The following is a 25,704-nucleotide window of genomic DNA, read 5'->3' on the forward strand; positions in this document are numbered from 1 at the left end:
ACGGGTTCAATTTAAGGAAAGGAGTAAGACTGGAAAATATGTTGAAATAAAATATAACTTTTATTTATGTTTAATGGAAATTTACCATCACAATCCATCCTGATAAACCAGGGACATTACTCATAGATCCAGGCATCGGGACTGTGGTATCTTCCTATATTTGTTATCCATGGTCTCCTTCCTGCTAAAAATCAACTTTTATTATTATGCTAATGAGCCTGAAGGGCTCCGGATGTTGGTACTAGAGCCCCTCTGTGCTAAAGCTTCACAGGCTGTTACATTGTCTTGCCATTTCCCTTCCTTCTGCAGGAGGGGCTCTGTTAACGGCATCCAACCCCTTCTGGCTCATTAGCATAATTTTTAAAAGTTGATGTTAGAAGGAAGGAGGCCATGGATAACAAATATAAGAAGATTACCAGAGTCCCGGTGCCTGGATCTATGAGTAATGTCCCTGGTTTATCATGATGGGTTTTGATGGTAGATTCATAATGGTCTAATAGGGTATAGTAGTCTAAATTTACACTTTCTATTTGGTTTAGTACACACTGGAAAAATGTCCCAAAATACTGATGTATTTGCATTGTTGGTCATGCTCCTTCTTACAAAGCCACACCCCTTTCATTAGGCCTCACCCCTTTTGCCATATTAGTTGTATCTGTCTAAAACCCCTACCAATGCATTGTAACCAGATGGTAGCCCAGTAGTCTATATGAAGTCTGTACCCATGAGCAGAGAGTGATCGCTTACTGCCACTGATGAAGGGGATTGGGTTTTTACTCAGTTCCTCTAGGTTTCAGTGGTTTTATCCAGCCCCTTAGTCTGTACTATTTACCATAAGCACCCACTCCAGTCCTTCATACATCACAAGAGTAACATACAACCCTAGCAAATAACCTCCTTTCCTGCCCCCTCCTGGACCCCAGTAATGTGTGTGTACATACAATATAATCTAACACTTCAGCAGCTCCTGGATATATCCTGAAGCAGGAGTCACATCCAGTACCTGACCATATACTTGTACATATAGAGACATCTATATATCTACTCCTCCACGTGTGAATGGGATATGGCTACAGGTTGTACATGTAGTTACACTAATATATACACACTCATAAAATATATAACACCTGAAATATCTATAGGCACACATGTAAAGTCTGCTATATTATAATAAGTACTATATTATAATCGCTCTTATAAAGTTATATACATACACAGAAAGCACACACCATATAACCTGGTTCCTTATGTTAATTGCCCTGTATGTAATATATATAATCATAGAGCAGAGGGTCCAGTTAGGAGCAATGTTCCCCTGCAACAGCCACATACACATTTTATAGAAATTTATTTTTCAAGAAAAGCACAATGCACAGTTATCGGTGCAAAGATTATAGGTGTATCCCATGAAAACAAGATTCTTATACTCAGGATAACAAAATAACACCAACCTGTCTCTATCTGTCCTTGTGTTCACAATTTTGGTTGTCTGTGGATATGACCGTAAATCTTCTGATTATGGTTGTATTCTTCTCATGAATAGCTTCTCTTGTCTGCTCACTGCAGTGTTCTCTGCCTCCTGCCCCTCCCCCCCCTGCATTACATGACCAGCTCAGACACAGGCACTTCCTTCCAACAACCAGCAGTGTGCAGAGACTTACTCTATAAGGTACAGAATGATAAGGTCTTTATCCGGGAGGGAGGCATATAGCAGAGCTGACTCTGTGTGTTATAGCTGAGATATAGCAGGGCTGAGAATGTAATTGTGTCCATCTCATGGATTTCATCATCTCTGATCTTTCTCCTCTCTCTGTGTCAGATAATAGTGAATGTTCAGGATCTAAATGAAAGTGTAGATAAACCTGTACCCTGACCATCTAAGCACATTGTCAGCACACAGCATCTCATAGCACAGAGAAATCATGGTGTCTGCTTAGAGAGGCCCCGCCCACACTCTGGAATATTACACTGACCGTCAATGAGTGATAGGAGCTAAAACAGCAATAAAACAGTAAAATTGTAAAATAAGTGGGTAAAAAATGATCTTTATTGTGTAAACATCACTAGAGGATTAAACCCCTTTAAGAACAAACTCCGTAATTTGGCACATGATTACAGCGAACGCAGCAGATTTATTCAGTCACGCCATCACCGTTCTGTCTTGGCCGATGCTGAGGGTGCAGGTTGTATTATAGATCAGATGTCCATGTACACGACTTATCACACCGGTGGCTGCTGAAACGACACAAAATGCTGGTAAGACGCAGTTCACATCTGTCATGTCCTCCGTTTTGTACACAGTAATGGGAGATGTTTGTTCCTTTTACCTTACAATAGACGAGCTCTTCTGATGCGCTCGTGGTGAAGGAGTCCGACTTCCTCAGACTCGGCAACGATGTTATGGAGTTGGATTTATTCTTCTTTGGTTTCGTGAGAACGTTATCCAGATAGTCTGCACATAGGGATAAGCAGGCTGGATCAGAACCCCTTACTTATACATACATCGAAATCCTCTCTGCTGAGGGTGCATGTGCTTTAAGAGGGAGGAAGGGAGTCACTCCTAAGACATCTCTATCTTCACTCAAAAGTTGAAATTCAACAGCCCTATCCTTTTCCAAATGTCTGTAGGGCAGGTAGGTAGGTAGGTAGGTGACCCCCCCCCCCCTCCCCCTCATGCCCCATAAAAGGTGGATACTGGCCCTGAAATTAGCAGGTTTAGCCATCATTATTCTGTACAGTCAGTTTTGGGCTGTTACTATTCCCTCCACCCAATGTCAGAAGAATATACTGGATGGAAAGATGCATGAAAAAAAAAAAGAACAATTACATATTATTAAGGGATGACGTGGGAATTGTTCAGATGGAAGAGAAAGGAATTTATATGTATCATTTTTTTTTTTGGTTGGCACGAGGGGGGGGGGGGGTTATAGAGGCTTAAAAAATAGAAACATTTTTTTTGCATCATTGGGTCTGCTATCTCTCCTGTGCACTTGCACACACTGAGTTGAGCATGCATGTATCCTGAAGGAGAGAAAGGCACTGAAGAGACTCCTCCAGGGCCCCGAGAACTAAAGTATTGGACGTGATTGAAAGTCGCCTGCCCAATTCCCATAGGGGAGGCTCCCAAATGTATTAGATGTGTTGGCTGGTCCTGTCACGTTTGGAGGGTTCAGGCCGTATTCACACGGTGCGTTTTTAAACACAACACGGAGGGTCTTGTCCCGTTCGCATATATTAGTTTCCACTGAGACATGCGAACGGGAACAAGCACCATGTGTTTTGCATGTAAACAATACAACACTTGTGGCGCCTGTTCCTGAGCGCTTACGTTTCAGTAGAAACGAATATGCGATCGGGACAATCCCCCTCTGTTGAATGTGGTCGCACCTGACGTTAAAGTGAACCTGTCAGCAGGAATGTGATTTTTAGCTGCTGACGGGTTCCAAAAGGCTATGCTATGCCGGTTTAAAAATGACTTTGTCATCATTCTGAATTATTTCAGTGCTGGTGAGTCTACAAGGAAGGGGCAGCTGTAGCCTGTGTATCAGTCTCCTCTCCTTCCCACCCATCCAGCTCCCTTCCCACTCCCTCATGTGCATTGGGGAGGCAGGAGGATGGTGTGGGGTAGACTAATACATAAGACGATACAGGCTGCACCCGCTCCACTCCCCAGGGACTCGCCACATGCTGCTGGCAAGGAGCCAGGTAATGTGAATTAAACTTATATAAAGTACTGAAATGATTCAGAATGCTGCAAAGGCATTTTTTTTAAATCAGCATAGCACAGGCTATTGGAACCTGTCACCAGCTAAACATGACATTCCTGGTGACAGGTTCACTTTAAACATGCAAGGCCATCTTCAGGCTCTGTTCACACTGGGATCTAGGTTGGGGATCTATTTGTAGTGAACGGCCACTTACCTGAAGTCACCAGAGCGATGAGTGATTCCTGGCGTCTCCGGCTGTTCCTGCGGACCATAGGACTGAGGCTCAGCTGCAGATCCACTGTGGACGTCTCTACGTGCTTCTGGGTTGACGCGAAGCTGCAGATGTAACATTTATACAAGGTTCTTACACAATATTACTAACGAAAAAGTATTAAAGAGAACCTGTCACCAGGAACGTGATTATTAGCTGGTGATAGGTTCCAATAGCCTGTGCTAAGCTGATTATAAAAACCCCTTTGCAGCATTATGAATCATTTCAGCACTTTATAAAACTGCGTTTCACATGACCCGGCTCTATGCCAGCAGCTTGTGGCGAGTGTCTCAGTCTCCTCTACTCCATACCATCCCCCTTCATGCTCAATGCACTTGACAGGAAGTGGGGGAGGGAAGCTTGACACAGGTTGCAGCTGCCCCTCGGCACATGCTGCTGGCAGGGAGCCGGGTAATGTGAAATAAACTTTTATAAAGTACTGAAATGATTCTTAATGTTGACAATGGCGTTTTTTAAATTTAGCATAGCATAGGCTTTTGGAACCTATCACCAGCTAAAAATGACATTCCCGTTGACAGGTTCCCTTTAACATTAACTATTTCTTGAAAACGTCTTACCTATACGCTTTGGTTCCGGCAGCTGGTACAAGAGGCCGATAAGTAAAGGATTTTTCTAAAACAACAGGAGAGATAGGAATTAGAAAATGGGTCAAATGTTCTATAGTAGGGGCTGTGGTAGAGGCGCTGCAAAGAGTTTGTATGTTCTCTCTGTGTTTGTGTGGGTTTCCTCCAGGTCCTCTGGTTTCCTCCCACACTCCAGAACATACTGGTAGGTTGATTAGATTGTGAGCCCCATTGGGGACAGGGACTGATTTGGGAAGCTCTGTGCAGCGCTGTGTAATATGTGTGCCCTATATAAATAAAGGAATTCTTATTATTACATTGCAGAAGGTGGAGGCTGCCTAAAGGAGAAGGGTTGATACCTGTAACTGGGCCGCAAACCTAGTTACAAACAGTTAAATCTTCTGAACTGCTACACTTAGAAACACAGTTCTGGTGTACTTTTAAAGACGGGAATTTGCCACAGAACGGGGGAAATATCCATTGTGATTGTCATATACAGCTCCCATTTTGGACTGTAACTTTGGTTATCTCTATCTGTGGCACAATTCTTCTACGTTATTAAAAGGGAGACTATCTTCTTTAAAATGACACCAGATCACACCAACTGTGTTATTAGATTACATAGTTCAAAAGATCTAATTTGTTATTCTAAGATATTGCTGTTTGAAGTCTGCCCCCATTCTAGCCTGTCTGCTGAAGGCAGGAAGGAGCACGTACCTCGTTTCAGAACATGATCGGTAACACGGCTTCGGTCATTGCTGTGATCCAGCATGTTGTGGAATGGCGGAGGGTGCTGTCTGATGGGGGAGTTGTCCTTGGAGAGCGGCGGTACGCTGGCGCGCTCGATGACCGTTATGATAAGAGGAAGGCGGTTCCCAGCGGCAGGCTCGCGGGTCTTCACCGTGGCGTGGCGAGGACAGACGTGGCTCATGGAGGAGAAATCTCCTGGAGGACGGGAACAAACATTTCCTACTATAACAGATAATATGGAGACAAGGGGGAACCTAAACTCTGCTGACTGTGCCGATCCATAGAACGTCACTCACCTCTGTGTCACATCCGTAATGTATGAGGATATTTTTTTTTAGTAAGTTGGTTCTCCATGCAGTGTCTCACTCCCCGGATGACATCAGATGTGTACAGAAATTGGGGCTCATTTACTAAGGGTCAGCGGACCGTGGCCGGCGGACAACCCGACGGATTCGGACAAACCGCAGAATTCAAAAACGAAATTGTGTCACAAGATCAAGCACTTACATGCACCGGGAAGAAGAAGGTGAATTCTGGCGGACCTGAGCGGGGAGGCGACACATGCAGGAAATTGGAAGCGCGACCTGAAGTGAATCGCGGCAGCTCCGAATCCTCGTCAGACAACGCACAGCGGGATCGCGACAGGACCGGGTAAGTAAATCTGCCCCATTATTTTTAAGTGTCAGGTCCTGCAGGCTCTGCTGCCTGAAGTGAGAGGCTCAACTTGCCTCATGGCTGGTGCCCCCCTATGTGGAGACCTCATGGGTACCCAGCGCACGTTGGGACTCACCAACAAAGGAGGTTGGGAGTCTGTTGATCAGCTGGGTCTTCACGGTGACCGTCTCGGGCTTGCGGGCGTAGGATAGGACGGGTTTTTCTGCTAAAGAAGATCCAAACGGTCACATGGGTCATATGACGTGGTCATCACCACAAGGAGGCCGGTTCTGTGTTCTCTTACCTGTCGTGGATGTCTGCACCACATCGGGTTGTGACACGGGGCTGTCATGGGACTTGGTCTGATCAAAGATAATAATTTCACTTATAAGCACAATTTTATGTACAATTATACAGAAAAATGGATCTAGGGATAAGCAGGGTCATAGCTGCAGCGGAGCCCCCTCTACAGGTCATAGGGGGTCCACTACCAATGCCCTGCCATGTACTGACCTTCACAGTGGCGTAACTAGAAGCTGAAGGGCCCCAGTGCAAAGTCTGTGCCGGGCCCCCGACTATAATGTATGGTTTATAGCACTAGTCTCCTCATATGGGAAAGTGACACCATAAGGGCCCCCTAAACCTCTTGGGCCCGGGTGCGACAGCAGCGCATTTCCTCATGATCCGTATCTGCTCTAACAATGTGCTGCAGTACCGCACACAGACCACGGACAGGAGTGGCGCCGTTCTCAATGCTAGGTGTTTTAGAACTTGGGATCATTTTGGAATGTGAGCCAAAAATGGTAGATCCCTTTAAGGGGTTTCTAAGGATCCTAGAAAAGTTCAGCGGCTCCCAAACTGACATTCTTACAGTCTTTGGCTGCTGCATACGAGGTGACGTCATGGGAGGCGCCGATTGGCACTGACCTCGGTATAACACATACAACATATATAGTGGTTAAAGGGGTTTCTCGGGTCATAGCAATTTAGGTCCTACCCACAGGATCACAAGAATGGGGGTCCGATGAACCCCTGTTGCACCCCGAGATGACCGGAGCAGCCGATCACTCATGCATGGTCGGCCCCGTTCATCTCTATGGAGCTGATGGAGATAGCCGAGCGCTGTACTCGGCAATCTCCATAACCTCCATAGAGATGAACGGGGCAGCCTGCGTCATCTCAGGGTGCGAGAGGGGTACATAGGTCCCCAGTTCTCGTGGGGGGTCTCACCATGGAGACCCTCACCGTTCAACAGGTTACGCCCTATCTTGTGGATTTGGCCTACCTTGCTACGACGGGAGAACCCCTTTAAGTAGGTTTCCCACATACAAATCCCAATCTGGTCACAGGGAGTCTCACCCTCCATTCACATCTATGGGCCTTACATTATTATCAGTCATATTGAAGGGTCTCGGACCACCTGTTGAGCTTGGTACAACCCATTCACAAAGTCAGCATCAAATCTAGAGAAATGATTAGTAGTCGTGTAAGACCACATACCGCACACATGACTTACCTTCCGCTTCCTCTTCTCTACCTCTACTTTCCCAGAACTCTTGGATGCTGTGGATTTTGTGGTCTGGGCAGATGTCTCAGTGATTTCCTATAGGATTACAACATGAATGGGTCACCTCATTTTTGGGACTGGATATTTAGAAAAAGACCCTTTATTACCCTGATATACGAGTCTTACGGCAGCGTCGCGGGACTTCGCCTTGTGCTTGGAACTGCGCTTCTGATACATGTGGTTCCTCTCCTTACGAGACCGCAAGCGTTTTTTCTTCTGACAAAACTGAAAAAAGAAGATGAGGAATCTGTGAATTAATACAATAGACATCTCCTCCAGAAGGGGAACACTATGGGGCTCATTTACTAAGGGTCGCAGCTCGCACTTTCATCGGACTATGCAACTTTTTCGGGGATTAAGCGGCTCGCACAGGTATTTAGCAAGTGCCTCTGCCTGGAAAGGCAACAGTTAAATGGGGGTAAGATGTTATCCAATTATGTGACTGTATTGTAAGCCGGAGTGTGATTGGAGAAGTGCTACCACCTGACCAGGGGGAGTATAAAACCCCTGTGCAGGGGGAGCACATGGTCTGTCAGTCTAATCCCAGAGTGAACAGAAAGACACCTTCAGTGCTGCCACTTAACCTAATCCCAGGAACTGAATCAGGAGACTCTAATCCAGAGCTGCAGCTTCCACAGTTTGGACACAGCTTCATCTCCATTATCCCAGCCTTCATCTACTACCAGGCTGGTGCTTTATTCCTGAGGACCACTCTCCATGACCACTCCAGTAATCCAAATCTGCTGTTGACCTTTTTGGCCCATTGCCTGCTGTTGTTCAATAATGAACGTGAGTTATTTTGCACAACGTTGCCTCCGTCTGATCCCTGGATACAGCTGTCACCACCACGGGCTCCCCATCCATTTCCCTGGGACATATATTAGAGACAGTAGGGGGTTGCCCCAGGGGGAACCAGTACATCAGCCTCTCCCTCCATATTTCTTGTACACACGACCTGCTGGAGACCTGCCAGGCTGTAGGACAGCCCTCCGGTCTCCATACCAAGCACTGTGACACTAACGTGCCTAGCCCGCAACCGCCAGCCACTCCAGTATTCTGGGCCCAGGCTGCCTCCAGACCCCAAGAAAAGGCTAGGCCCCGGTGGGGGATGTTGCATATCCTAAAATGTAGTACTCACCTTAGAGGCCATGTGGAGTAAATGTGCAGGGAGCCCGTCAGATTCTGAACTATTGGATCCACTGGTGCTGTGTGAGGACAGAGAGACGTTGATATCACCATTGATTCATTTCGGACAAGAAAACAAGTATTTTTCACCTTAAAATGTCTCCCGCTTTAAGGTTTCCAATGTTCACCATCGGTTTCCTCTCGACAAGCGGGAAACAACTATTCAGCCAATCAGTGGTGACTCACCTTAGACACTGATTGGCTGAGTGGACATTTCCTGTGTGTCAAGGTGGGACTAAGAAGAAACGACCCCAGAGCTCTTGGTGGGGGGAAGGGGGGTTATTTTGAGGTATGATGGGAGTTATAGTATTGAGGGTCAGGAGACCGGGTGCCTTGTCACGTGAACTTGCAATCGAGAAGGTTGTGCTCTCACCTTGACTCAATGTCCGACAATGAGATGTCGCTCAAGTTCACATCGGGATCAACGTCTCTTCCGAGACGTCTCAGCTTCTCCATAATATCCTCCCTTACAAGGGTCTCGAGCTCAGAGACGCAGACCTGGAACTGGAGGAGAGAAGATGTTCACATCGTCCATACTGAGTGGATGGCAACTCATTGACATCTGATGGGGTTAAAGGGGTTGTCCACATGATAGGGGCTAACTTCCTGATTGGTGGGGGTCTCAGTGGTGGGACCCCCACGGATCATGAGAACAGGTCTGTTGTACCCCGGTTGGTCACACATTGGCGCTGCGGCTCTATTCTCTGTCTATGGAACTGTTAGAGATTGCCGAGTACAGCGCTCTGCTACCTCCACCAGCTCCATAGAGATGAATAGGAGCATGTACGACCGGCTGCTCTGTTGATTGGGGTACAATGTATCCTCATTCTCCTGATCCGTGGGAGCCCCACCACTGAGCCCTCCACCGATCAGCAAGTTAGCCCCTATGCTATGGATACGGGCCAACTTGTTGTAGCTGGACAACCCCTTTAATATTTGATCTTACCTTAGTGTTATCTGGATCGCAGTAGTCCAGCAATGTGTCACAGAAGTGGTGGCCCATCGACTTGAGGTCTCCAGAGGTAAAATGTGTGCCCTTTCTCTGTCCTACACATAATCACAAGCAGAAATTATGTAAATCCCACAAAGACTGAATGGATTGGAGGCTGCGGTTGGGTCCTACTGATTAAAAGTCTATGAGATGAATCAGGATACCCAACTACAGACCATGGATCAGGGGAGGATTAAGACCACCATGGCCCCTGGGTTGTATGAATATTATGGCCCCTACAAGTCTGGAATCACTTCCTACATCTGGTACTAGAATCAGCTTCTGGGGAATGGAGGATGTGTCCCTTCTGCCTGTGTTCAATATGCCGTTTCAAGACCTTTGTAGGACCTTCAAAGGTCCTGAAATGGCTCTTGTGTACATGTGTATTGAGAGCAGAAACAGATATGTGAGGATTTGATGTTGGAGATCCTCCTTAATATAAAATTTGGTGCATGATTTGGGTGGCCAGGGGCCCTCTAGTAGGCTTGGGCCCCAGGCCATCACCCAAACCACCTATATTATAATCCACTATTGCTATGGATACCCAAAGACTATGAGTGGAGCATAAGGACGGACGCCTCTATATTTAACCTCACTACAGGCTTGTAGAAAGGAACAGTCGGCGACTCCGCATCCCTGTCCTAGAGTAACCCCAGTGACCAGAGTTATCCAAAAATATGTACAAACATAACCCATGACCCATATACCAACCTAGTGTGGAGCCACAGAATGTGGACTCCATGGTGTAGCTGTTCCTGATGCCGTGTCTCCACATCACAATCCGGCCCGTTCCTTCTTTGCTTTTCTGCACTTTGAACTTACACCCCTTAAAGTAGAACTGCCGACACAGTAAAATTGTGATATCACATTAGATATTCTTTCCTATATGTCGCTCAACTTTTTTCTAAGATTCAGCCAGTTCATGGACAGTATTGCATTACTTATTCACAGGACGGGAGATACATGTCTGATCATGATGGATCCAAATACTAATGTTTGTATACCTGTAGTTGACAGGGTTAATGTAAGGATCATGGGTGGTCTAGAAATAGACCTGAGGTTACTTTACTCCCCGGCCTCAGGCTATTTCCACTTTGCACTGATCATAAGAGATTAGGTCATGGATGAGATAGAGAGAACCATGCGGCTTCACAGTTCTCTCCATCATCCAGAATAGCTCTGCCTGATCATCATTACTGTTGTAGGAGGAACATGTGAGCGCTTAGACTTTAGACACACAGTAAATGTGTAATAACAAATATATATATCCATCTTGTGTCTTTTTACACACACGGTATATGGCCGCACCTTGTCAGGGGCGTTCTTGCTCAGCATCAGAGGGAAGACTCTCTCATGTAGCTTTGACTCTGGTTGACCCTTGTTGTTACAGCCGTACATGAAGACGTTGTTCTTACGGCTGTGCCCATGAAAATCACAGTACAGGAGGACTTCCCTCTCCGCCAGAAGCCTAATGGGAAAAAAGGAGAACATATGACAAGTGTCTTATATGCTGCTTCCTACAGGCAGTGCTTAAAGGAGTTTCTCACTTTAGACGCTAATAACAGGGGATATGTCTTGAGCCCGCACCTCCTGAAAAGGAAACAGGGGAGCCTCTGACACCCAACTCCCTTAGATTTAAGATTAGATACTTAAAGGGGTTGTCCCCGACACCCAACTTCCTTAGGTTTAAGATTAGATACTTAAAGGGGTTGTCTAGTGACAACAACTTAGCCCTTATTCACTGGATAGGACCTAACTTGCTGACTGTGGGGGTCTCCCTGCAAGGTTGTACCCCAAATGAACACAGCAACCAATGACCATTGCAACCAGTCGCACATTCATCTCTACGCTGCTGACGGAGACAGCCGAGCGTTGTAGTCAGCTATCTCCATCAGTTCCATAGACAGTAAATGAAACCACTCCATTCTTGGGAAATGCAATGGAGGTACAATGGACCCCGTTCTCTTTATCCATGGGGGTCCCATCACCATTTATCTCTATGATAGCCAAGTGCCGTACTTGCCAATCTTCATAAGCTCCACAGAGATGAATGGGGCATCCCACGTATGCTGCTCCGGTCATCCCAGGGTGCGATGGGGGACATTGGACCCCCGTTCTCATGATCTGTGGGGGTCCCATCACTGAAACCCCCACCGATCAGCAAGTTAGCCCCTATCCAATGGTCACTGGACAACCCCTTTAAATAGCAATGACTTGAGTATATACATAGGTGACCACCATGTAGCCCACACTTACCTTTTAACCATAGCCCTAGTGTGCCATATACAGGGGAAGGAATCCTTCAGCATACTCCTATAGTTTCTATTTAGGTCCCGCCCAGACAGTGAGCATCGGTAATTCCCAACTATTACCCCATCGGGGTTCAGCATGGGGACGACTTTAAAGATAAATGTGTCCCTGAGGAGCTGCGCATCAGGAGAGTCACTGAGAATGAAGTCCAGGAAGCCCTTCATCATCCACGAGCCATTGGTTTCTCCAGGATGGACCCTCGCCGTCACCACCACCGCCTTCTTACCGACTGCCAGAGCTGGATTTATAGAGGGGGAAGTGATGGTCAACAAGTAGACCGTGTTACCGGCCAGGCTCCTACACAAGGCCCGGAGCTTACAATACTGAGAACGTGAGGGATCAGAAGTCCAACGCTGAAGATCCCGATTCAGATCGGAATAAGTGTACGGATAGCAATGAGCGAAGTAGCACGTGTCGTCGTCATGTGGGAACTCGAATGTCCACGTCAAACAGTAAAGCGTGGCGCCTTCCTGAGAGCGAGAACTTCTATAATACTTTATATCGCCCCCTTCCCTTCTCCATCCTTCGCCGCGCAGTGTGGCGTCATGCTCAGAATACATGAGGGGCTTCATCCCTTCATTGTACAGACTGTTTCTCTTCATGAGATTAGTGACGGTGAAGCGGTAGGGAATGCCTCTGCGGGTGTTCTTCACCCGGAAGTAGAACCACTGGGTGTGCTTGCTGGTGTACAGGTCAGTGCGTAGGGTCAGCTCATACTCATATGCACCCCTGCGTGAAGAATGAAAGAACCAAACAGAACACGACATGTTAAACCACCAAACTGAAACCCATTAAAGGGATCAAATGTTAAAGGGAACCTGTCAGCTAGTGACAGGTTCCCTTAGAGCCCTATAAACTAACTTGACCCCCTTTTTTTAGCTAAAAATTGTTTCCCTCCCATCCCCATAAAATCAACTTTGTTATATCACCTGGCATCCAGCCAGATCCAGTTGCGAGTCCAGTGTCTGATCCCAATTCCTCCTCACCATTAAGCGCTGCATGTCATGTGACAGTTCTTTACCCACTAACATTTGCAAAATCTACCCCATGTATGTATCTGATCACCTTAAATCACAGCAGCCTCCATGGAGGATTGGTAGGGGTAGTCTAAAGAGGCATGCTGCGATTTGAGGTAATCAGATACATACATGGAGTAGATTTTGCAAATGTAGTGGGTAAAGGACCTTAGATGACCCTAGTCACATGACATACAGAATGGTGAAGAGGCTTTGGGAGAAGCCGCTGGACTCACACCATCCAACTCACTGCTTCATCTGGCTGTCTGCCAGGTAAGATAAAAAAGTTGATTTTATGGGGATGTGACAGAGGGCAGCATTTAGTTAATAGGGCTATATGAGAACCTGTCACTAGCTGCATTTGTGAAAAATGTGGTGACAGATTCAGATCCGCCAGCGTTTCCACAGAAAACAAAGTATGAAACAGGAAGCAGACAGCGCCATTCTCATAGTAGTGGCTGAGCTGAAGTACTGCAACTTCGCTCCTATTCAAATGAATGTGAGTTTCCTGCAGTAACCTAGTCTGACCGCTACACTAAGAATGGCGCTATCTGCTCCCTGTTTCTGATCGGTGCTGGATGTTGGATTTGAAGTAGTTAATTATTTTATTATTTGAGGCTTTGAGGTCACTTACACTTTGACCGCTTTCTGGAGATTGCCGCTCTCAAATCGAGATTCAAACTGCAAGTCATTGTTGTTCTTCCCATCCATATTTGCCGACACATTGCTGGTGCAGCGCCGGCCGCCGGTACGAGACCCGGTGTAGTAGGAACCCTTGTAAGCTGCGAGCAGAAGATTTCCCACCATTAGGATCCATTAGCCATTGTATAAGGATACATTATACAATGGAGGGAGCACTCTGTTAGGCTCCTAGTCTTGCAGTTCTCCTTGGTTCCTCTGGCTCTAGCAGATCTTAGGGTGTCCTGCCAATGGGACCCCCAGCGATCAGCTGAGATCTGTGAGGACAGTGTGGGTCTAAGGCAAGATTCTGGAGGCCCACTGTAAGAACTCTAGACCCTTGAAGCTTCATGCCTACAGATGAGTGGACCAAATTGTTGAGTTCGGATTTGGACACCTGACCCGGACACTAGCAATTAGCCATGGCTATAATTGGCCAAAGGGGAGCCTCCCTGTCCAATCATGACTATGGTAGTTGCCTGATTGGCTGTTCTATCTCTACTCATGACCTCTGGAGCCCATTACTGAGTTAGAGCCTGGGTCTCCAGAGGGTCTTGTGGGTCAGTCTTTGCGTTTGGGAACACTAGTTCCCCATGAATGCAGCAGATGCTTGCACATAACTTCATAGACTTCTCTGATATTTCCTAAACAGCAACAATCCACCAAAAAAGTGATTGGAGCCCTAGTCACATGGGCGAACCAGAAACTTAAAGGCACCTACAGCCCCCGGTGGTTTGGTAATCCCTCCTACACATCTGCCATTGGAGCTCTTATCATACCCCGCACTAGCTTTGGACATCAGCCTCCCAGACTCGGGACCTTGTGAATGAAGTTGGGTGGGTTCAGTGTCACTCACCATTATATAAGAACAACCCGGAAATATTCACAAGGACACAAGACAATCCATATCATCAATATCCATACCTTGGCTAATTTCATAGACCACTTTGCCTTCTCCTTCATAGGACACGATTGGCATTGCCTCCTTCCCCGTAGGTCTGTAGAGGAGCTCCGGATGTGGGGGATCCCACTCTACGCAAAACAAATTTGCAGAAATAAGCAATGGTTCGTAAGAAACAAAGTTCTATAAGTTTATTAAGCGATTTGTTTATCGTCACCTAAAACGGTAGGGTCAGATGTTCCTACAAAACACGGATAATTGGCCAATGACTTGATGAAGCAGTGACTGAGGAACGGTGCATGACATGAGGACTCTATTTTGGTGTAATGGAGTATCTACGTCACGTACCAGACGCTGGTTTAAACATAAGTGTATGTATTCCATGTTAAAAGGGTTAAACATGGTCCAACAAATTAAAGTGTCGCTAAACTTTTTACAACATTTTACAAATCAATAGCGCAGATGGTAAACATTGTATATATTTGGTAAACTTTGTATATACCGTCCCCTTCTTTTTCTTGCTTAGATCAGCAGTTTGTTTAAATCAACTTGTCCTGTACCCACTGACAGCTGAGAGATAAGGAGAAGCTGATAAAGTGTCTCATGACTTAACTCCTTAAAGACAGTCCCTGGATAGCCTAATCTCCTCAGAGAGCTCAATCATCAAATGAAATGTTCTCTATGTATGGAAAGAGTTGCTCATTAGCCTCCTTATCTGTCTGAAGTGGACGGACCTCAGAAGGCTGATCAGATACACTGCTCACTACAGGAGAAAGAAGCAGAGAAAAAAAGTGCAGAGAAGCTGCTAAGTATACAACAAAGTTTACAATTATCACCTGATCTATTCATTTCTGAAGTAAAAATAAATGGCTTCAAAGGTTTAGCTACCCTTTAAAATAAAATTAGTTAACTCTTTACTCCCAGCAAACACCAGAACAGGACCCCAAATCACTCCATGGGAATGGAGAACAGGCGTGCAGGTTTGACCTGTGTTCTACGTGACTTCTAGGAGGGCTTTATCCCATGGAGTTGACTTCGGACATGCACACCTGGCCTGTATACCCATGAGGCACTCCAGAGGACCTGCACGTGCCTGTTCTATAGATTTTTTGGAGATCCTAGGGATCATCTCCTGTGGATAGCAGATTCGTGTAATTTTAAGTCAGCCATGACTCATACCAATATGGCTGATGACTTCAGAGATGACTTCACAATCTGTCGGCCAGCGAGGAGGCTTGAGGAGACCGTTCTTTTTGGATGTAGAAAACAAGTCCCGGGGTTCGCTGAGACGTGGGATGACCTGCCCCTCTTGCTTATCGAACACAATCTGACGACTTTTAAACACGGCGCTCTCCAGGAGCAACGAGTCTCATGGGGGGGGAGAAGAAAAAGTGAGATGTGAGCGACCTAGAGGTGTACGGAATAATACAAGGGAGTCCGTCAGCAGCCAAGGCCCCTCCGACCTGCTGACAGGTGAGACCCAGGGAAATAATGTCTCCTCAGACTGTGATACAAAGTGTCCTTGTGCGTTCCTTTACTATGTAATCTCCAGGACTCTTCAAGTAACACTCCCCAATCGCTTCAATCATTGGAAATATTAAAGGGATTTTCCAGGACTATGATACTGATGACCTATACTAAGGATAGATCAGATCAGTGGTGGTTCTGAAGCCAGCATAACGGGTTGAATGAACATGGTGTCCTCTTTATGACATACAATGCATAGCGCCATACACTGTATAGTGGTTGTTCTTGGTACTGCAGCTCATTCCCATTCATTTGATTAATAAATGTCACTGGCCAGGGAAGAGTTAGCAGCACAAACAACTGATCAATGAGGTTTGTTGTATGTCTGACCCCAATAATCCAAGTATAGTCCAACAATATCATAATTGTGGAGAATTCCTTTAAGCACATTCTGCCCCCAAACTGAGCAGTTTATTATTTTATAGGGGTCTATCTTACTATAGGAAATACAGGACATATGGGGGGATAGATATCACTGAAGGGTGATATCTCCGCTTACCTGGACAGTCTGTATTCTGCTGCTTGTAGAAGTGAATTGGGGAATTGTTATTTGAGCAGTTTTCTGATATGTTTAGATCCAACACAGACAACACTAATGCAGCAGAGACTAACCAAACAACACTGAATACATACAAATCAGCCTCTTATGGTCTTCCAGGGAGGACGGCCGCTCAGAATCGCTGTCTGTGGCCTCTTCTTCTTTCCTCCTAGTCCTCCGTGCCGGGCGCAGTAAGACCTCTGAATCTTTTGCTTTATCTTCTAATAAAATAAACAAATATGTATAAAAACTAAACTGGAGGGGCTTTTGGAACACCCCAGTCCCAGGCCCTGTATACGTCTACAGGCTCTGTACCCCTCTAGGTTTGACTGGACCTCCCAGATCCTGCATATCGTGACTGGTTCTCCCCTATCCTGTATATAGACTGGGGCCTCCCCTATCCTGTATATAGACTGGGGCCTCCCCTATCCTGTATATAGACTGGGGCCTCCCCTATCCTGTATATAGACTGGGGCCTCCCCTATCCTGTATATAGACTGGGGCCTCCCCTATCCTGTATATAGACTGGGGCCTCCCCTATCCTGTATATAGACTGGGGCCTCCCCTATCCTGTATATAGACTGGGGCCTCCCCTATCCTGTATATAGACTGGGGCCTCCCCTATCCTGTATATAGACTGGGGCCTCCCCTATCCTGTATATAGACTGAGCCCTCCCCTATCCTGTATATAGACTGGGGCCTCCCCTATCCTGTATATAGACTGGGGCCTCCCCTATCCTGTATATAGACTGGGGCCTCCCCTATCCTGTATATAGACTGGGGCCTCCCCTATCCTGTATATAGACTGGGGCCTCCCCTATCCTGTATATAGACTGGGGCCTCCCCTATCCTGTATATAGACTGAGCCCTCCCCTATCCTGTATATAGACTGGGGCCTCCCCTATCCTGTATATAGACTGGGGCCTCCCCTATCCTGTATATAGACTGCGGCCTCTCCTATCCTGTATATAGACTGGGGCCTCCCCTATCCTGTATATAGACTGAGCCCTCCCCTATCCTGTATATACACTGGGGCCTCCCCCTAATCTGTAAGTAGACTGGGGCCTCCCCTATCCTGTATATAGACTGGGGCCTCCCCTATCCTGTATATAGATTGAGCCCTCCCCTATCCTGTATATAGACTGGGGCCTCCCCTATCCTGTATATAGACTGGGGCCTCCCCTATCCTGTATATAGACTGGGGCCTCCCCTATCCTGTATATAGACTGGGGCCTCCCCTATCCTGTATATAGACTGCGGCCTCTCCTATCCTGTATATAGACTGGGGCCTCTCCTATCCTGTATATAGACTCGGCCTCCCCTATCCTGTATATAGACTGGGGCCTCCCCTATCCTGTATATAGACTGGGGCCTCCCCTATCCTGTATATAGACTGGGTGCTCCCCTATCCTGTATATAGACTGGGCCCTCCCCTATCCTGTATATAGACTGGGGCCTCCCCTATCCTGTATATAGACTGGGGCCTCCCCTATCCTGTATATAGACTGCGGCCTCTCCTATCCTGTATATAGACTGGGGCCTCCCCTATCCTGTATATAGACTGAGCCCTCCCCTATCCTGTATATACACTGGGGCCTCCCCCTAATCTGTAAGTAGACTGGGGCCTCCCCTATCCTGTATATAGACTGGGGCCTCCCCTATCCTGTATATAGACTGAGCCCTCCCCTATCCTGTATATAGACTGGGGCCTCCCCTATCCTGTATATAGACTGGGGCCTCCCCTATCCTGTATATAGACTGGGGCCTCCCCTATCCTGTATATAGACTGCGGCCTCTCCTATCCTGTATATAGACTGGGGCCTCTCCTATCCTGTATATAGACTCGGCCTCCCCTATCCTGTATATAGACTGGGGCCTCCCCTATCCTGTATATAGACTGGGGCCTCCCCTATCCTGTATATAGACTGGGGGCTCCCCTATCCTGTATATAGACTGGGTCCTCCCCTATCCTGTATATCGTGACTGGGCCTCACCTATCCTGTATATAGACTGAGGCCTCCACTATCCAGTATATAGACTGGGGCCTCCCCTATCCTGTATATAGACTGGGGCCTCCCCTATTCTGTATATAGACTGGTGCCTCCACTATCCTGTATATAGACTGGGCCCTCCCCTATCCTGTATATAGACTGGGGCCTCCCCTATTCTATATATATTGCCTGGGCCTACCCTATCCTGTATATAGACTGGGCCCTCCCCTATCCTGTATATACACTGGGGCCTCCCCCTAATCTGTAAGTAGACTGGGCCCCCCCCCCCCTATCCTGTATATAGACTGAGGCCTACCCTATTCTATATATATTGCCTGGGCCTACCCTATCGACTGGGTCTCCCATATCCTATATATTGAATTGGCCTGTGCATAGGTTACATTTACAGTCATGGCCATAAGTTTTGAGAATGATACAAATGTTAATTTTTACAAAGTCTACTGCATCAGGTTTTATAATGGCAATTTGCATCTACTCCAGAATGTTATAAAGAGGGATCAGCTTAACAGCAATGCATTGCAAAGCCAATATTTGCCTATAAAATGAACTTTTTCCCCCAAAACACATTTCAACTTGATTGCAGGCGCCATAAAAGGAGCAGCTAACATGGTGTCAGTGATGTCTCCAGTAACACAGGTGTGGGTGCTGATGAGGACAGGGCTGGAGATCAATCTGTCATGATTAAGTAAGAATCACACTACTGGACTCTTTAAAAGGAGGCTGGTGCTTGGCATCATTGTTTCTCTTCTGTAAACCATGGTTATCTCTAAAGAAACACTTGCAGTCATCATTGCACTGCACAAAACTGGCCTAACAGGGAAGAGTATCGCAGCTAGACAGATTGCACCTCAGTCACCAATCTATCGCATCATCAAGGAATTCAAGGAGAGAGGTCCCATTGTTGCCAAAAAGGCTCCAGGGCCCAAGAAGGACCAGCAAGCGCCAGGATCATCTCTTAAAAGTGTTTCAGCTTTGGGATCGGGCTACCAGCAGTGCAGAGCTTGCTCAGGAATGGCAGCAGGCAGGTGTGAGTGCATTTGCATGCACTGTGAGACTGCGGAGACTCTTGGAGCAAGGCCTGGTGTCAAGGAGGGCAGCAAAGAAGCCACTTCTCTCCAGAAAAACATCAGGGACAGACTGATATTCTGCAAAAGGTACAGGGAGTGGACTGCTGAGGACTGGGGTAAAGTCATTTTCTCTGATGAATCCCCTTTCCGATTGTTTGGAACATCTGGAAAACAGCTTGTTCGGAGAAGACGATGTGAGCGATACCACCAGTCTTGTCTCATGCCACCTGTAAAGGATCCTGCAACCATTCATGTGTGGGGCGGCTTCTCAGCCAGGGCAATCGGCTCTCTCACAGCCAGAATGTCCTCCAAGAGCAACTTCTCCCAACCCTCCAAGAGCAGTTTGGTGATGAGCAATGCCTTTTCCAGCATGATGGAGCACCTTGCCATAAAGCAAAGGGGAGAACTAAATGGCTCAGGGAACAAAACATAGAGATTTTGGGTCCATGGCCTGAAGACTCCCCAGATCTTAATCCCATTGAGAACTTGTGGTTAATCATCAAGAGACGGGTGGACAAACAACAAATTGTGACACGATGCAGCATTGATTGTGCAGGAATGGACGACTATCAGTCAGGATCTGGTCCAGAAGGTGAGTGAGAGCTGCCAGGGAGAATTGCAGAGGTCCTGAAGAAGAAGGGGCAACACTGCAAATACTGACTTACTGCAGTAACTCCTTCTCACTGACAATAAAAGCTTTTGTTCCCCATAATATGATTGCACTTGTATTTCTGTATGTGATAAAAACATCTGACAAACCAGAGGGAACACATCATGTGACAATGTAATATTTGTGTCATTCTCAAAACTTTTGGCCATGACTGTACACTACAAAGCGATCATTTCATTGGAGCTTATTGTATATTTTGACTCCTGCACTTTTCAGCAATGCGTGTCACATGTTCCTTACCTTTAAAATACCCGTAATATTTCAGGTGACGCTGCATGAAGCTCTCATAGGGGTCTGTCAGGAACTGCAAAAGACACCAATCATGATACTTAATGAAATTCCCTTATAGTAGTATATATGCATATGGTGTCCCTGCGTCATATGCATATATACAGCAATGGTCATGCAGTGCACTACTGCTTTCCTTAAAGGTACAGTCACCATCTTTCACACCATTAAACAAGCTGCCCCCCTCAGATAGGGCAATGTAATTTCTAGTATTCCCTTATTTAAGTAAAATCTCCTGCTAAGTTAAGTGAAAATGAGCAGAGAAGAGTCAATTTTTGCCAAAGATGAGTCACTTTTAGAGGCTGCATTTAAGATGTTATCTTTCATTCTATAGTACCTAAAAACATGCTGACGACGTCATATAAAATATTAGAAACTCTTCTTTGAAATCACATCAGACTCATGGTTCTGCGATCAAGATAAAAATAGGTGGGAATCGGAACTTTATCTGCACCTTGTATTTCCAACTATGCATCTCCAGTTCTGTACCTCACAGAAACACCAGCTTGATGTGATCTGAAAGATGGGATCCTCATCTTTAATATGACACCAGCAGCAGGTTTCAGGATACTATAGATTAAGTTTCTATGATGTTATTTTGAACCTTATGCACCAGCTCTAGCTTGTTCTTCTATCTCACATATTTTGTATTAATAACACCCTTTGCTGGGATACACCTCCTGATTGGAGGACTTTGTCCTAAATTGTAATATTTTCTTTTATCTTCAATAAACTTGAGTTGAAATCTATACTATACTATAGATTGAAAGACAGGGGCATCTGAAAGGGCATTTTCATCAGCAGTCTCTAAACTTGACTAGTCAAATTGGGAATGGGGAAAGAAGCAAAAAGTGGGGGGGGGGGTGTATTAAAATGTAGCTTTTAGTTCTATGTTAAAATGTATTGTAGCGGTGCATATACTTTTTTAACTTTAGTGTCCTTGATGCTGTTGGCACCTTGATGCTACACATCTAGTCTACCCTATTTTTGGGTAATGATTCTCTCTAAACTTGACTCATCTCTGGCAAATATGACTCTTCTCTGCTTGTTTCTGACATAATAATAATAATAAAGCTTTATTTATATAGCAATTTTCTGCATTGCTGTACAGATCAACACAATGCTGTGTGATTAGATTGTAAGCTCATATTCTCCTGGACTGTGACCTCTATGCTGTAGATGACAGAAGGCTTTGAGATAATTCCTTCTTTCTTGGTGAAAGGTCTCTGCACCTTTTATACCAACACATAGAAACAACAACAATAGGTCAAAGCCAACTTCGGCTCACAGTTTCCAACAAAGCGTTGTGTACGGAGCATTCATCCTCCAACAATGCGGTGTTTAACCTGTATGACAGGAGCTCAGCCTCTGATCAGTGATGTGTACATTGGAGATCAGCGGTCACTTACCTTCACCGGAGCGCGGTACAGGATGAAAGAGAATGTAATGTACACAATGGGCAGAGGACTGGCAGAGGTCATACCCCTTATATGTGTCAGACAGGAGGACAAGCTCTTTTTTACATGACAACATAATATATGGTCATCCATTCACTTCATTAAGGGTTGGCTCCAGGTTTCAGTAGGCCCCTGGGTGGCAGAGCCTCAGTGGGCCCCTTTGTAGTGAACTCGGCGGCATTAAAAATTCAGAAACTAAAACATCTCCTGTCTCCTGTTCCCTAAAATATTCCCTAGTTTAATATACCAAACAGCCCCCTCATGGTTATTTTATATACAGCCCCCCTAATGTCCTATGGATTCCTTATGGACAACCTTATGTGCCCCCCCCCCCCCAGTAGCCATGGGCCCCAGCACTTGCCTGGGTATGCCCAGTACTGGCACCATCCCTGACTTCATGTTTATATTAATAATAATACCCCTTCCCCTATACACAGGATCGAAAATACATGTCTGATTATTGGGCTTATCCCAGTCTGGATCATGTGAATAAAGTTTGGATGGGATCGATCAATATGTGATGGATCTAAATCCTATAGAAGGGAATGGATAAATGATCACAACTCTTAAAGGGGACCCCATAACTTTCTCCTATCCCATGGCTGATCAATGGGGGATGACAGAAATTTCCCTATGTGAATGGATTGGTGATTGGTGACCCCCACTCTATTATTTATTATAAATGGAGCGATGGTCACTGCTTTATTAACACAGGGGACCCATGTTTTTGTGATCAGTGCACAATGGGGGCCCCAGCAGTCACACACTTATCTCCTATCCTTTGGCTGCTCTAGACAGTGGGATTCTTAAACATGAGCTGATCTGCAGATGAACCAGTGGCTAGTAGGGGAAGGTCACCCCATGAAAATATTTTAGTCAATGTCACTTATGGGGAAGAGGTAACTGGTTGTCCCCATAGCTGCCATACACAATACATTGTGAATTGGTATTTTAAGGAAAATTACCATCAAAATCCATCATGATAAGTTCACGATTATTGTTTTAAACAACCCCATCCCGGCCATATATCAGTTATCTTGTTGATAAATGTTTAAAGGAAATTTACCATCAAAATCCATCATGGATAAACCAGGGACATTACTCATAGATTCAGGCACCGGGACTGTGGTCATCTTCTTATATTTGTTATCCATGGCCTCCTTTCTTCTAAAATCAACTTTTAAAATGATGCTAAAGAGCCAGAAAGGCTCTGGAAGGTGTTACCGAGCTGCAGATTCACAGACTGTTACACTGTGCAGATGCACTCCCCCACCACTGTGCTGAAACTTCCTCTCCTGCAGTGTGATTATATCAGGCAGAGATAATGAAAAATGCTAAGGAAGAGGAGGAGAGGGGGAGACAGGGTGACAGAATGTGAATGTGGAGGGGCTCTGGTAACACCCTGCTGATAATTTTAATAGTTGATTTTAGAAGAAAGAAGGCCATGGATAACACATATAAGAAATTGACCACAGTCCTGGTGCCTGGATCTATGAGTAATGTCCCTGGTTTATCAGGATGGATTTTGATGGTAGATTTCTATTAATGGTTTTACCTCTGGTTTCATGTCGGTCTGGAGTGCAGGACACATAGTGGTGGGAATAATCTAAAGAAAAATGGAAACATGATTTGAAAAAACTCACAAATCTGTATAATTTAAGACTGAAGTCCATAACAATAGTAAGAATCAATATAATGTCATATAAGATAATAGTCTAAAATATAATATACCTTATATACTCGAGTATAAGCCTAGTTTTTCAACACAAAATTTGTGCTCAAAAACCCTAACTCGGCTTATACTCGAGTCAACTAAAAAAAATAAAGTCAAAATTCACCTTTCTGACATCACCTGTAGGTCCTCTTCTGTCTGGGACAGTCTGAGACAGAAGAGGACCTATGGGGGACGTCGGAAAGATGAGTACAGTGTTATTTTTTTTTCCCTACTACAGGGGCTGGGCAGGCTGTATGCTACAGGGGTTGGGCAGGCTGTATGCTACAGGGGTTGGGCAGGCTGTATGCTACAGGGGTTGGCAGACTATATACTGGGAGGCTGTAACCAATGCATTTCCCACCCTCGGCTTATACTCGAGTCAATAGGTTTTCCCAGTTTTTTGTGTTGAAATTAGGGGTTTCGGCTTATACTCGGGTCGGCTTATACTCGAGTATATACGGTAATACAATACAAAAAGAAACATGACATAATTCGAAGCAATATAACTATATAATATCATACAATGTAACATCATATGATATAACACAGTGTAAATAAATATAAGAAAAACATAATATAATATAAAGCAAAATAATGTAACCTAATATAATGCCCTATAATGTAATGTAATGACAAGTAGATAATTGAATAGTGAATCAAGTATTTATGTAAAATGATATTAAAATAATAATAATAATAATCTGACATATAATAGGCTGTAACACATAATGTAACATCATAATGTAATATTATCATACAATATAATGTAACGCTGCGTAAAATAATATAGTACAGCAAATAGAGATGTACGAGGATAATGAAACGTAATATGAAGTATAACATAATACAATATAATAAGAGGTATACAGGCGGTCCCCTACTTCAGGACACCTGACTTACAGATGACCCCTAGTTACAGACAGTACCTTCTGCCCCCTGTGACCTCTCTGGATGTTACTATAGTCCCAGACTGCAATGATCAGCTGTAAGGTGTCTGTAATGAAGCTTTATAGATAATCCTTGGTCCCATTACAGCAAAAAATGTTGAAACTCCAATTGTCACTGGAGCAAGAAAAAAAAAATATAAAAGTATAAAATATACAGTTTCGACTTACATACAAATTCAACTTAAGAACAAACCTATGGACCCTATCTTGTATGTAACCTGGGGACTGCCTGTATTTATGTAAAATGTATTTTAAAAATAAAAGATAATCTGACATATTATAGTACAATGTAAAACATAATGTAACATAATAATGTAATGCTATCATACAATATAATGTAACATTGCGTAAAATAATATAATACAGCAAATAGAGATGTACGATCATGTACTGTAGGGTAAGATAATGCAATGTAATATGAAATATGACATAATACAATATAATAAGACGGATACTATAAATGAATAGAATACGATACAGTATAAAGTGAAGTCATATAACGTAACGGTGCGTAATATATTGTCATAGGATATAACGGGATACAAGTAAACATAACGTTATAACGTATATAACGTGATACAACTAATATAATGATAAATTTATAACGTTCCCTACTATGACCATGTGATAATGATACAATTGAACGCAACATAATGTAAAATGATTTAAAATACAATAAAATACAATAGAAAACAATATGAGAAGATGTAATAGTATAAAGTAACATGAAATGACATCACGAATACACACCTCTCTCTCTCTCTCTGTATGACCCCTCTTACTCCCCGTACCACCGGGATCTCCCCGGTTCCCCAGCTCCAGGCTCCTCCCCCCCACCCCAAACTCTTGCCGTTGCTGTGGAGACGGGGG

At 45.0% G+C, this 25,704-nt stretch overlaps 1 protein-coding gene across 6 annotated transcripts; it reads right to left on the bottom strand.

The window, feature by feature from the left end:
• Window positions 1-2,038: 2,038 nt before the first annotated feature.
• On the bottom strand, window positions 2,039-25,685 carry AGBL2 (AGBL carboxypeptidase 2). Of its 6 annotated transcripts, none has more exons than XM_072118669.1 (22): window positions 25,586-25,685; window positions 23,729-23,778; window positions 20,669-20,732; window positions 16,775-16,900; window positions 15,794-15,982; window positions 14,638-14,745; window positions 13,670-13,817; window positions 11,966-12,748; window positions 11,018-11,177; window positions 10,421-10,547; window positions 9,665-9,765; window positions 9,092-9,222; window positions 8,672-8,738; window positions 7,660-7,758; window positions 7,483-7,569; window positions 6,271-6,328; window positions 6,103-6,189; window positions 5,280-5,507; window positions 4,557-4,611; window positions 3,922-4,043; window positions 2,328-2,452; window positions 2,039-2,235 (listed from the first exon to the last, which is right to left on the bottom strand). In XM_072118669.1, exons 2-22 carry the CDS (start codon window positions 23,762-23,764, stop codon window positions 2,221-2,223), a joined length of 2,916 nt encoding a protein of 971 aa, XP_071974770.1. In that variant the 5' UTR covers window positions 23,765-23,778; window positions 25,586-25,685; the 3' UTR covers window positions 2,039-2,220. The 6 variants fall into 6 exon arrangements, with proteins under 6 accessions (XP_071974770.1, XP_071974768.1, XP_071974769.1 ...); XM_072118667.1 differs by having other exon boundaries at window positions 5,280-5,534; XM_072118668.1 differs by having other exon boundaries at window positions 6,103-6,192.
• Window positions 25,686-25,704: the final 19 nt, after the last annotated feature.

Source organism: Engystomops pustulosus, chromosome 7, assembly GCF_040894005.1.
Source record: "Engystomops pustulosus chromosome 7, aEngPut4.maternal, whole genome shotgun sequence".
NCBI lineage: Eukaryota > Metazoa > Chordata > Amphibia > Anura > Leptodactylidae > Engystomops > Engystomops pustulosus.

Coding starts and splice junctions, on each gene's coding strand:
- AGBL2 (XM_072118665.1), bottom strand. CDS start 23,764: ATGTGTCCTGCACTCCAGACCGACATGAAACCAGAG. Junction 16,901..20,668: donor ATATTACGGGTATTTTAAAG/GTAAGGAACATG, acceptor TTATTTTATTAG/AAGATAAAGCAAAAGATTCA. Junction 13,818..14,637: donor GGTCTATGAAATTAGCCAAG/GTATGGATATTG, acceptor TTCTGCTCGCAG/CTTACAAGGGTTCCTACTAC.